At 40.5% G+C, this 13,110-nt stretch overlaps 1 protein-coding gene across 7 annotated transcripts in view; it reads right to left on the bottom strand.

The window, feature by feature from the left end:
* EPHA5 (EPH receptor A5) overlaps positions 1 to 13,110 on the bottom strand; it is a 305,046-nt gene that overhangs the window by 34,120 nt on the left and 257,816 nt on the right. For all 7 annotated transcript variants that reach the window (XM_019534208.1, XM_019534207.1, XM_019534206.1 and 4 more), the window contains 3 exons: positions 10,209 to 10,276; positions 7,053 to 7,178; positions 5,745 to 5,930 (listed from right to left, as the gene is read on the bottom strand). In XM_019534208.1, coding sequence (XP_019389753.1) covers positions 5,745 to 5,930; positions 7,053 to 7,178; positions 10,209 to 10,276 — 380 coding nt within the window. The remainder of the gene's footprint in view (positions 1 to 5,744; positions 5,931 to 7,052; positions 7,179 to 10,208; positions 10,277 to 13,110) is intronic.

The following is a 13,110-nucleotide window of genomic DNA, read 5'->3' as shown; positions in this document are numbered from 1 at the left end:
TGATAGTGTGAAGGGACCCCAAAGGGGATGTAAATATTATTTATAACAACATATAAATGTACTTTATTCACTACCAGAGCAATGAAAAGAGGCATTAGGTATACATCAGACCCTGGTTGTTCTTGTGCAGCACAAATATCTAAGGACTGGTTTAGAGGAGCCTCTGGAAAAGGAATCCAAATTCCCTCACAGTGTGAAGAAGTAGGTTCATTAAACCACATCAAATCCTTGAGCAGACAGTCTCACTCAGAATTAAGATTGCCTTCCTTAATTCAATTTAGATTAATTCACTCTCCTATGTAAATTAAACTAAAACAAATTAAGGCCACTTTAATTCTCTATGAAAATGTCCATGTAGGGTTTTAATATGGTTTAACTAATCCATGCTAAATTTTCACATCTTTAGTGAATTTAGATTAATGATCCTGAATCTGCCCACATAGACAAGGGCTGAGCTAAGTCTGCTTCTCCCACCCTTATTACCATAGTATCTGAGAACCTCACAATATTTAACATATAGAGCCCCACAGAACTTCTGCAAGGTAGTGAAACACCACCTTAATTGTACAGATGGACACTCAGGCCCAGAGAAGCTAAGTGAGAAGCCTGTGAGAGCGTGGAATTGAAACCAGGCTCCTCATAATGAACTATTGCTTCTCCTGATGAAGGAAATCAGAATGATGTTCCCAAAGTCTCATGGGAAGTTTGTGGCAGACAGGAACTGAATCCAGGTATCCCAAATCCTAAGCTACTCCCTTAACCATTGAATCATCATTGTTCCCTGTCAAACTTCAGTTTGCATATGGTAGAATATAAAAGGCCAGATTCTCAGTGGCTGCAAATCAATTTTGTTACACAGACTCAGTAGTTAAGGGGACATTTTCATAAAGCACCTAAGGGATTTAAGAGCATAAATCTCCTGCTAACTTTCAAATGAGTTGAGAGTCCTAAATTCCTAAGCATCTTGGAAAAATCTTCTCTCTAACTATCTCCTCTCTAACTATTGCTGTGTATCAAAGACGACGGTGTACCAAATATTAAATGATCCAGGACTTTGTTTTGGTTTTCTTTAAATGTAGAATCATAGTCTAAAGTGGATCTGAATCATGAATGGGGTTAGCGATTAAATGATGGAAGATTTGTTGAAAGACAAATTTAATAAAATGTTTTTGTTGCTAATCTTTGGCCCTCTAGCCCTTGATAATATTAGTCTGGGGGTTGTAAAAAAAGCCCCAAATAAAATGGCATGTAAGTGATCCAGCAAGTGGCTGATTCTTCAATACAAACATTAAGGGAGCTGCATGCTTGATGGAGAAATTTCAAATGGAGTAAACAAAGGTGCTTGAGCTGACTGGGTTTGAAGGTACAGCGCAGGGAAAGGAGACTTGGATGGGAGGATGCAATAGCTCTTCCAGATTTGCATTTGAATAATCAGAGCTCCTTGTTTCACGACTCTTCCTCTTTTCAAAGTAATAGGGTCTTAATGTAACACAAGACAGTTCTGGTAATTTTGATGAGACCTGATTATGACACAGCTACAGAGATGAATAAAAAACTAAGCCTGCAATACATTCTCTTGCATAGCTGCATCAAGGAAAAGGTACATTCAGAAAAGAGCTTAAATAAGACCTTAATCAGAGGTGTAACAAGGCAATTGAGCACTGAAACAGCAGTGACGAACAAAATGTGGCAGTGACTTGTGGTTGCTGCTGGTTTGACTGGGGGGTGGCAGTGTTTGCTGCTATTTTTTTCACCTATAAGGCAGTGCCTGGGGTGGCTACCCCAGTTACCCCACCTTAGTTACGCTACTGACTTCAGTACAAGCTGAGAAAGTTATTGATGGACTACAAGTCCACAAATCTCAGATTGAGTTACGGCAATAGATAATGACTAGGCCAAAAAGGTACAGACTACAGCACCATACAGACAGGGTTGTAGAAATAGAATATAGCAATGCAAATAGACTGGTGGACTGCTGGTTTAAACATGTACAACCCTCTCTTTGCTCATAGAATGTATTAGTTAACACAGCTTACACTATCAATTGTCTAAGAGGAGGTGCCATAGGTTGCCATGGCAGATGAAAGCAAAGGGACTAAATAAAAACAAAGTTATTAAAAGTTTTTTTGAGACAGGAGAGTGGAGTTGCTAGGATTGTCTGATTCTTTGTTGGCACATTTATTATTTTTACATGAATTATTATCTATATAATGTAACTGTTGCATGTTTACACCTATCTGGAAATGATACTTGCACATTCAGTTGCAGAAGTATGACACTGCTGAGTACATACATTACTTCTGACTAGAGCTGTGTGAATAACTGATCTGGGGACAGGATTTGGTGGTTGATCCAAAACAAACTGAGAGACAGAAAAAAAATTCTAATTTAGTTTGAACGAAATATATGTTTATATTAGTTTTTCTTCCCAAAAAACGAGTTTCAGAATCAAACTCCAGAAAAAGTTTTATTTCCTTTTTAGTCATTTTTAACTATTAGTGGATTTGAAAGGCTACACTCAAAGTGCTTTCAGTGGTTCAAATCCTCTCAAGCAATGAGGGAACTGAACCTGGGTCTTTCAAAGCCTGGCTGAGTGTTGTTACAATTTTGGATTGTTATATAAAAGGCACTGCTGCTACTATGTCTTTACCTGTTTTTCATTACTCTAGCCCCTATATTTTTTGCAGCTGAATGTATTCCATATATTTACTGCAAATGCACCCAGTAGTTTCTGATCATCCACAGCCTCTTTTTCAGATAATAGCTTATTTGTTGGAAATATATACATATGCCCAACTCTATCTCCGTTTCCTGTCCCCTCACCTGCTACCCTGAGATTTATTAGCATAACCTGGCCCCTAAGCAGCTTCACTACCTTGAATTCAATGGAAACAGTCTCACTGGCATCAATTATCTTTGGATCCAACACTGTCACTTTATGAAAAATATTTTCCCTTACGCTAAATGTGATATTCCACCCTGTTCCCCACAAATAACATCCACCCAAGGCCCAGAATGTGTCAGACTCAGGCCTCTTTTAGTAATAGTTTTCTTAGACATAAAAAATATCACAGTTTAAAGTCTAGTAAGGACTCTGGAGCAGTCAGAGATATCATGATGCTTTTATGCATACGAAGGCCTCTTTAGGTCAACTCTGAGAGTGTCTGACATTGATGTTTACTCATTTAGTTTTTCTTTACTCCAAGGTTTGAACCTTTAAACTCAGTGAACTAAATCACATGGCTTTTCATCCTACATTAATGCCAACAGAAAGCTCTATAACACACTATGATATGTGTTCAATGGCAAAGTATAGTATCTATTACAAAATTTCTGGCTGTTAGGTGGAATACTTGAAATCTACCTTTCATTGTACTGTTTTAGGGATTCTGTATACATTAGCAGAGGGAAAGAACATAAAGGCAAAAAAATACTATTATTCTCTAGGCTTTGAAACATGCAAAATGCAGAACTGAATGGGCAAATTGGGGAGGTTAGTGACTGAAGACATCAAACTACTTGACATGCAAGTGCAAGCTCTGTATACTATCGAAGTGTGGAGGTCATTTCTTTGTTATTCTGCTTTCTCCCACCCTATGACTTTACGAAACAAAACTGAGTGGAAATGTAATAAAAAGCTGTCAATTGCAAACCAATATCCATTCTTCACAGGTTTAATGGCTGGAACTTTTATGGTCTGTTTTGCAAATTACTATTAAAATACCTCACCACACTGATTTAAAAAGCCATAAATGACTGTGAAAAGCTGCCTCTAGTGAGTAGGGACTTGGATGCAGTTGGCTTCACTATTCATAATGTTGGTGTTTGAGTACTTCTAACCATGCTTTGAAATTAACACCTCATTAAGGTGAGTGGAAGGCTAAAGTACATGACTTTTCTTTCCCTGTTGGAGAAAATTTTCTGGGAGTCTTGGCTTAAAGATTACCATATCAACCTGAATACAAGAGGAGGTTTTTCCCCCAACAGCATAAGGAAAAACACTCTTTGTCTTATACTTGTATAACAGGAAACTTCATTGAACATACTGAATACCATTAAATTAATGGCAAAAGCAATGCATTCTCAGTAATGGAAACCAACTGTCAAGTTGATTAAATTCAACCAACACTAGCAATGCTTATAAATTGATACTGGGCACATATACTGATGGGAACCCCCCTTTTTTTTTTTTTTCTGTTTTTTTGCACCAGTCCTGGAAGCACTGCAATACCACGTCAATGCATGGAGTGGATGAGGCAAGCTCCGATTCCACCAACCAATACCAAAAAGAATCTGCTCAATACAGACCTCCTAGCTTGACACAAGAATAGATTTATACAAGCTATGCATAATATTAGTCTAAAGCCAAAAGGCTAGACTACCTGAATAATATATATATTAGTACCCGCTGTGCGCAATTCCCCTCTGCACCAACTCTTTTTAAGACACGGTGAGCTACTGCATTGAATATATTTCAACTTCCTCTTCATCCCCTCAGCTAAGCTGCACCTTTCTTTCCCATTTCCAATGATTCCTGTTTCTTCATCAGCCTAAAGTGGCTGGAAAACATCACCATGGGGCCCCAAACAGCTCATGCAGAATCCCTCTGTGGCTCCCTTCTCTCAGCCTGCTGTACATGATTAGTGTGGCCTCATGCTCTATGAGGTGGAGCTAGACCAAGTTGCCCTGTGCCCCATCTGCATGTAAATTTTTGGAAGATCCCAGGACTCATGACAAGTGCACCCAGCTCCAGTCATGACTTAGGGGCTAATTAGCATGTGGATCTGTTGTGCAGGTATCTGAAGTACACACACAGTGAGCAAGTGCTGAACTACGGGGTTATTGAGCATTAAACATTCTGCAGCCTCCTTCAATCTCGTAGCTGAAATACTAGGAAAAAGGGACAGTTATTGGCCCAGCACTGCCAGCAGTTCCAGGGGAACTTGTCTTAATAAATGTTCTCCATAGTACCAGTAACCAAAGGGCCTACTGACATCTGTTGCCTCCACCTGCATCCCTCCACGTTATGTTCAGTCCCATACTTTACTCCCTGTGTGTTCCTCCTTCCCCACCTTGGTTCTTATGATTTTTAGTGATGATAAAAGACAGTGTTCCTCCACTTCACAAATTTCTGTCTCTGAAAAGGGGAAAGAGAAGACCACCTGACCCAGAAACAAAGACACTTCTCTATTTCTTGTGTGTTAAAAGTTACGCATTTACAGAAAAAAATGGACGGAATTGAGAGTATAGTCCCCTCTAGTTTGAAGATGTTAGTGCACTTAAATATTAAGGCTTTGGTCTCATAGGTGACTCTATGCAAGTGCAAAACACAAAGTTAGTTGCAGGGTCCAAAACTAGTGATTATTATTAACATAGGAGCATTGTGGTGTAGTAGACTGTCTAGTGTACTAGAACACAGAAGACCAGAGTTCTCTTTTCAGCTCTGTCACCCAGATGAAGTGTGACCTGGGGTAGCCATGTCACTTTGCTGCTTCAGATGCCCTAGGTTTCACAATAATATGAATACTCTTCAATGAAAAGTAAAATTTATGGACTAATCTGACTGAAAATTTCCATATGTTTCAGTCTGAGAGTTCATCGTTTGAGTAACTACCATTTTTCTTCAGAGATTTTTTTTGCGAGGAGTAAGAAGTTAGTCCTGCGACTATAATTAAGATTCATGCCTTATTTTTCTTAATTAGTCAATGTTCAATAAGCAAAAGCCTGCAGAGGCGGGTACATACTTTTTGTCACAACACCCTCCAAGTGAATGATGTTAGGATGATCGAACTGTCCCATAATGCTTGCTTCCCCCAGGAAATCTCGTCTTTGCTTCTCAGTGTAGCCCACTTTGAGAGTTTTGATGGCCACTGGAAACTCACGTTTTCCTTGCAGCTTCAGACGTCCACTACAGACTTCACCAAACTCACCTTCAGGAAACAAGGACAGAAAGAAAAATGTCATTGGATATCTGAAAAACACCCCTGAATAACAGAATACATAATGCAAACTGATACCAAAACATGAGACATATTACTGGATATACAACCATAAGGGGCCACTATGCATAGAATATCATGCATTTGATAGTACTACAAAGTCACAAATTTTGTCTTTTGGGAAGACATCTGACCCTGAATGAGTGCCAAAACAATTCCGAATGATTAAAAGCCCACCAAATCCCTAAGTTGTTACAATGGGTGACTGTCACCATGCTTAAAAAGCTGTGTCTAATTTCCAGTTTAATTTTTTAAACTTTATGCCTATTTAAGAGCCCTGTAGTATCCCATAAGTCATAAGTAATCCTACATTGTGATCGAGTAACTTAAATTTCTCTCTGGTAAGTAAAATAGACTGAGATCATTTTGAAACTTATGTTTTTCTAAGCAGAAATCATCCATACAGCTCCTCTTCTAAGACTTTCCAATACCCCAGTAGCAGTCTCACCAGCAGTTCATACAAAGGCAGCACACAATGGTTAAAAATATTTGAGTTCATATCTGCTACTTATGCAAGCAAAAAATTGGGTGATGTTTTTGACAAAAAGTAACTGACAAAAAATGCAGTTTCAGGATAAAATAAAATGAACTACAGTTCAAAATATAAAAATTGTTATATAAAATTTAACAAACAACTTTGGCTGAAAGACAACAGGAAAAAATTGGAAAGGTCGAAAGGTTTTGTTTTGACATTTTCAAAAGGAGCTAATTTTACTTCAGTTTGAAATTGATTTACAATAAAAAAGGGTTATAAAAGGGATAGTCAACCCCAAAGCTAAATAAAACTTTTCAAGTGGAATATTTCAAGAGAAACCCATTTTTTGGTTATATCATTGCACTGAAAAATCTCTCATACAGATTGACAAACGGCTCTATTCTTCTGCAACTGCAGTCAGTAAAATGCATCTCATTGACATCAGTGTGAGCAGGTGCAGGGCCTAAATTAGTTACGAAGGTGTCTCTGCAAAGCCCTTATTTGAAAAGTCTCTTATTAGTTTGAAGATTGTGATGCTAATGGCAGTTAAAAAATGATTGCTAATTATATCTTCTTACCAGCTCCAATAACTCTTTCAATTGTTATGCATGAAGCTTCTATCTCCTTGGCAAATTCATGGACAGCTTGATTGGGGTCCTCATAGGTATGTGGGTCGATATAAGTCCTTACTCCTGGTAATTTAACTGTGAACATAATTTAAAATTTAATTGATATATGAAGTTATAGATGTGGATAGTACTCATCTCTTCTGCTAACTTTTCCCACACTGGAAAACACTGCAGAGAGTGAATGGTTTAATCTTGCCATGCCTCAGTTCCCCCTTAGTCATTTTGATAAAACATCCACACTTTATATCAATATTGTGGCATTAAAGATTATAAGACACTATACTAATATAATGGAGTCGCTTATGGCAGAGAGTGGTCTCATGGTCAGTCTACCCATGGAAAAGATGGATGGAAAAAAAAGATCAAAAAAGAAGGGACAACTTTTCAAAAGGATTCTGCTCCTATTTAGGCACTGCCAGAAGAAATTTCCCGAAGTCACTTAAGGGATTAAGGAGCACTGTTCCTGTTAATTTACAAGGGACTATGCTCCTAATTGTAGGTGCTTTTGTGAAACCTCTCCTCGCACTATGCAGTATGGGAGCTGCTGACTTGTGGAGTCCTCTTGAAAATCTGTCCCAGAGAATGCAACATCCTCCTCCTGGAAAGCTGCAACGCATAATACACTAATGATTACGTATCACCTACTTAATCAACTCTGCATTGCAAAAAACGTTATCATGAATTAAAAGTGGAAGAGAATATGTCTGCAATGTAACAAAGCTTGTGGGTTGCATTTCCATGAAACAAAAAAATCAATATTAGGCTTGTTGTTTGGAATGTGGCAGGAGAGCAGGAAGTACTTCCACAGGAATTACTATTGCTATTATTACAACTTTGTTCTGAAATTTATTAGACCTACTTGTGCCAGTACTTGCTCATCAGTGCAAATCCAAGGTTTACAATGTATCCCTTAAGAAGTTACTTTTTGCTGCTTCTACTAAATTGTATTAATGGAGGTTTGATTTTACTATGGAAAAATATTTAAAAAAAAACCAGATAGCTAAATACCTTATTTACTCAAAGCCAAGACAAGGCTTTTTCCCTCATTCAGCATGGAGTAAAATCAGCCTGCCTTGGATTTGAGTATAAATGGTGGGCAGGTGGCTGCAGCAGCTCTGACTCCAACCCAGACTTAGGCTTGAGGTTGGAGCCACAGTGGCAGCTGCTACCCTGCCATCACCCGTTCCTCACAACTGCTACCCCATTCCCACAGGTCTCCTTCCCACCACCGCCTCTGCCCAACCCTGCTCTCCTCCTTCCCCCTACCAATCATGGCTCCGGCTCCAGTCTGGGGCATGGAGCACATGGTCACTCCAGCCGCTGCCTGGCCATGCAGCAACAAGGGCAGTGGTGGCAGATCCAGACCTGGGTTTGGTTTCAACTGGAGCAGGTCTGGGGCTGGAAACTGCTGCCACCACAGCCACAACTGCCTGACTGGGTGGGAGCTGGAGCAATTATGAATTATGTGCTCTGTGCCCCAGGCTGCAGCAGGACCAGAGCTGGATCTGTGACAGAGACTAAGGGAGTAAGGGAGGGCCAGCACTGGGCCGGGGGGAGGGGCAGACAGGAAGTGGGGCAAGTGCCAAGGGACACAGGCACCCAGGGGTGGGCGGGCAAGTGGTGGTGGGATAGGCAGCAGGTGGCAAATGATGGGGCTGAGGCCATTTGACTCCCCTGCTATCTGCCACCCCACTGCTTGCCCCTGTGCCACTGTTTGCCCTGATGCAGCAATAGAGGAGACAAATTTAAGATGACCCTCCATTAATTTACCTCTACACATGAAAAATTATAACAAATTTATATATTTTTCATGTATAAAGTCTAATTATTGGACGCTTATCTGAAATTCTACGTCATATTCGATTGGGGTAAATACAGTAATATCTAACTTCTGCGTAACTGCACTTTACATCTGTAGATCCAAAAATCACCTTCTAAAGGATCTCTTTAGAAATTCTAGCACTAGTTTTATAGAAAAGTAATATTTTTTAGTATTTCCCTGGTACTTTAAATGCACAAATCAGATTAATATCATTGACAAATTCATTTTTGCAAAATTTCTTTGAGGAAGGAAAGCAAATATTATTCTCCTGGTAGCACAGGGGAGGGAAACTGAGGCCAAGTTGATACCTAAGTCCACATGATGAGTTAGTGGTAGCACAAATATTAAAATCAGAATCTTCTGACACCAGCTCTGTGTTCACTCTTGTAGGCCCTAGAAATGAAATGCTACTGGGCATGTCTGCACAAGACATTTACTGTGAAGTTGATGTAAAAAACATCTCAGCATCTACATGTTCACCTGTATTAGGCTGGAGTAAAATTATTTACTCCATAGCAGGATAGTACTTGTATTTACAAGTAAAACACTGCAGCAGCACGCATGTGAATGTTACTTAGCTGGCTGGAACAAAAAGGTGCTTCAGTGCAGTGACTTCCTACAGTGACTTCCTACTGGCTAGCCCAACATGGAAGCACCATCATGCCCCAGCCAGCCCCTCTGCAGCACACTGAGCTGGGGGTAGCAGCCCCAGGCTGGCAGGTTGACCTACGGGACCCTGTCCCAGCCACGGCTGCTCTGCCTGGGCTCCATGTGCTGTGCCTGAATAAACTGTGGAGTTTCTTCCTCCAGAGTTAATTGCTCCCAGGTGCATGTTCAAATGGCATGCCTGGGAGCAGTACACTCCAGATCAATAAGCTCCATAGTTTATTCCAGTGCTGTAATTGCAAATGTAGATGCATCCACAAGCTGGACAAGCTACTGCACAGTAGGGCCGGAAACGATGCATGCGGCGCCAGGACTGCGCTTTACCAGTGGTTACCGGGCAGTCACTAAAGCAAATACTACATGACTGCCCAGTAACAACTGCACAGTCAGGTACAAGTGTAGACACACCCTGTAACCAACTAAACAAGATTAGAAAATGATGGGTGTCACAGAGCAGAAGTCTCTATACAGAGGAAGGAAATAGAAATAATCCCATTGACAAAATGAAACTAGTTACATGCATAAAGTTAAGCACTGTGCAAAGCCACAAATGATTATATGTGTATATATGTGTGCATGCGTGCGTGTGTATCCTTACTACTTTAATTTTCACTCACTGTGGCCATTATGGAAGTGCATCTTTTCCTCTTCTGGATCTTGTTTAGCTTTGCTATATCCACACCGCCTAGAACAAAATACAGACTGGTCAGTCATACATCAGGAAGCTTTTAATTAAATTCAGTTACACGAAGTGCAAGAACCCAAAACAGCTATACAACGAGTTAATTAATCAGAGCTATACTGTTTTGGCTTTTGTTCATCCAAATAATCACATTGTCTTTTCCTTTTGATTTAAGGAGATTTTCAGACATGCCTGAGGGCTGGAGGGGCATCAGCCTCGCTGAATTTCCATTGGACTTGTGCACCTCAACCCTTAGATGAAAAATCTCATCCAATAATATTGTTAACTTTGCTTTCATTATTAAAAAGGGACAAGGGGAAAGATGAAAGAATTGGAGGGGATAACAACTAGTAATTGCATATATTTTTCAGATTTCAACACTTGATGAGAGATCAGGTGCCAAGTTATAGACTTGCAAATGGAGGGAACAGAAAAGTCAATGTGATCTTCCTCAAAACATGCAACTTCCATGGATTTTCCAGGCATTCCAACATTTGACTGTGCTTTCTGGGCAGCCCCTGTTTTTACACATGGGCTCTGGCCTTCTTACATTCCCCTGTTACTAGCTGTTCACCTCTCCAGCAGCAAAGGAGGGGGAAATTAGAACTTGGCTGCTTTTTCATAAGCTTTCATCACTTAAATTCACTCAGTTTTCTATCCCTGACCCTCTAAGTGGCATTATCATTCTAAGCCAGTGGTTCTCAACCTTTTAGGCTCATGGCCCCACCCCTTCCCCAACAACTCTGCAAAGTGTTACAGAACCCCATTTAAAAAAATAATATAAATATATTCTTAAATTTAAAATATATTATTAATACAGAATATATATTAAAATTAACATAATGGTATTGCCAATAATTAATTAGTTATTAATTGATTAGATCCTCAGAGTTATTATACTCGCTACACTCCCACCACTGCCATAGCCAGGTGGATTTGCATTGCATACCTCCTACAAAGCCAGACTGGGAAGTGGCTGTGACAGGAACATGTGCTCTTGCTTCAGGCCCTTCACAGTGTCTCCCAGAAAGAGAGACAAGCAAGGCAGGTGGAATTACCCTGTCTGCTGCTGTTTTCAAGCTGCATAGTGTAACTCAACTGAGAAATGGCCACAGCAAGAATGCCTGCATTGTACTAAGTAAGCCACTGTATTCTTTCTGCTGCAGCTCTTCCCAGTTTGGTTCCAACATGTCTTCTTAGCATAAAAGCACATGGGGCAGTTCTACCTGCTGACAGCAGCATCCATCTTCAGGCTACTGCCACTGCAGGGTGAAATTGCCCTGTGAGTCTTAGTTTTCAGGAGGCCCAACTGAAGAGCAGCTGCAACAGAGGCAGTGTGTCTGACTGAAATGCATTCTCCAGGCAGGTGCACTGCTTGCTTCTGCATTAGGTCTCCTGGATTCAGCTCATGTTAAGATGTGAGAAGCAGCTAGAGGAGAAGCAGTGCACCCACCTGTATAATGTCATTCTTTCAGACACTCTGCCTGTGTTGTAGCTCCTCCTCAGTTGGCCCTCCTGCAAACCAAGGTGTGAGGGGCAATTTCATCCTGTGGCATGGCATCCCTGGTAGATTCTTGCAGCACCCCAGTTTACAACCACTGCTCTAAGCTTATGTGGCTACTCAGGCTGTGGGCCTGCAAGCTGATACACATGGGCAGCCCCTCACTGAGTGGTGATTAGTAGAGTAGCACACAGACAAAGGGGTTTGTTCATGCAGAATAGCTAATGGGATCAGGGCCCAAGTGTTATGCATGTATTTGGAGAGTGCTCTTTTCCCCTCACCAAGCTTTGTTATTAATATGCTACTGAGCTCATCCTGCAATTGGATCTATGTGGATCACTGTCTCTACTTGCTTATAGTCCAGGCCAGATCCCATTCCACCTATTAGGCATCTAAATGGACTTTGGAGCTTCTGTGTGATGCTATTCTACCCTGTTCAAATCCCTGAAAATCCATTAACATATTTATTTTTATAACACATTGCCATTTGACCCTTAAGACTGAGTCACAAAAAAGCAACAAGGAGAAAGGAAACCTAACTCCTTCCGCAAAAGCTGCTTTCCAGGGATGCAAGCAGGGTACAATACAATTATAGGGCACCTAAGTCCACTTACACCCCTAATAATTGGTAGAATAGAATCTGGCCCTACATATTAATATGAATGTAGCGCTTCTGAAAATAGTCTTCTCAATAAAGAGCCATTTTACACTGAGAAATACCAAGACTTCTGGTACTACCAATACATGAAATGTGGCATAACACCTCTAGCATAATTTACAGCAAGGAAGAGAGTTTGTTTAATTAACAAGAATCATAGTTGGAAGCCTGGGAAACAGGCACCTTCATGTGACACCGCCACCCTTCTCTATGTATAATTCAACTACAGCGAATTTTGGTCTGCATGACTGCAAGATCCACTGCTTTAGTTTTGGTTTCATAACATTAGCTTTTTTACCCCAAAATGAGGTTTTTGGCCTCATGCCCAACACCCAATCTGAAGGACCAAAGTATTCCTCTTAGTCTGATCGCTATCCTTCAACCTGTTCAGCATTTGAGGTCCTGCTGGTAGTTAGGCCACACTACCACTGACATGGATCTCAGGATTACAAAGATATGCAAGTCACTCCACTACATCAAAGTGGGAATAACTTTAGTAAATTCTGGAAGATGAGGTGGAGGGTATCAGACCTCAAGGCAAAGATGGAAAGATAACATAAAACCTCATCTGGAATGGATAGGAAAAGATGTGATAAAATGAAAAGAGAATGAGTAAGACAGGAGGAGATGTAAATTATTGTAGGCCATCACAGCCAGTAATACTAGAGAGATAGAAGA

This window comes from Crocodylus porosus, unplaced genomic scaffold (assembly GCF_001723895.1).
Source record: "Crocodylus porosus isolate Cpor-Errol unplaced genomic scaffold, CroPor_comp1, whole genome shotgun sequence".
Lineage (NCBI taxonomy): Eukaryota > Metazoa > Chordata > Crocodylia > Crocodylidae > Crocodylus > Crocodylus porosus.
This window is presented reverse-complemented; position numbering and strand designations above follow the sequence as displayed.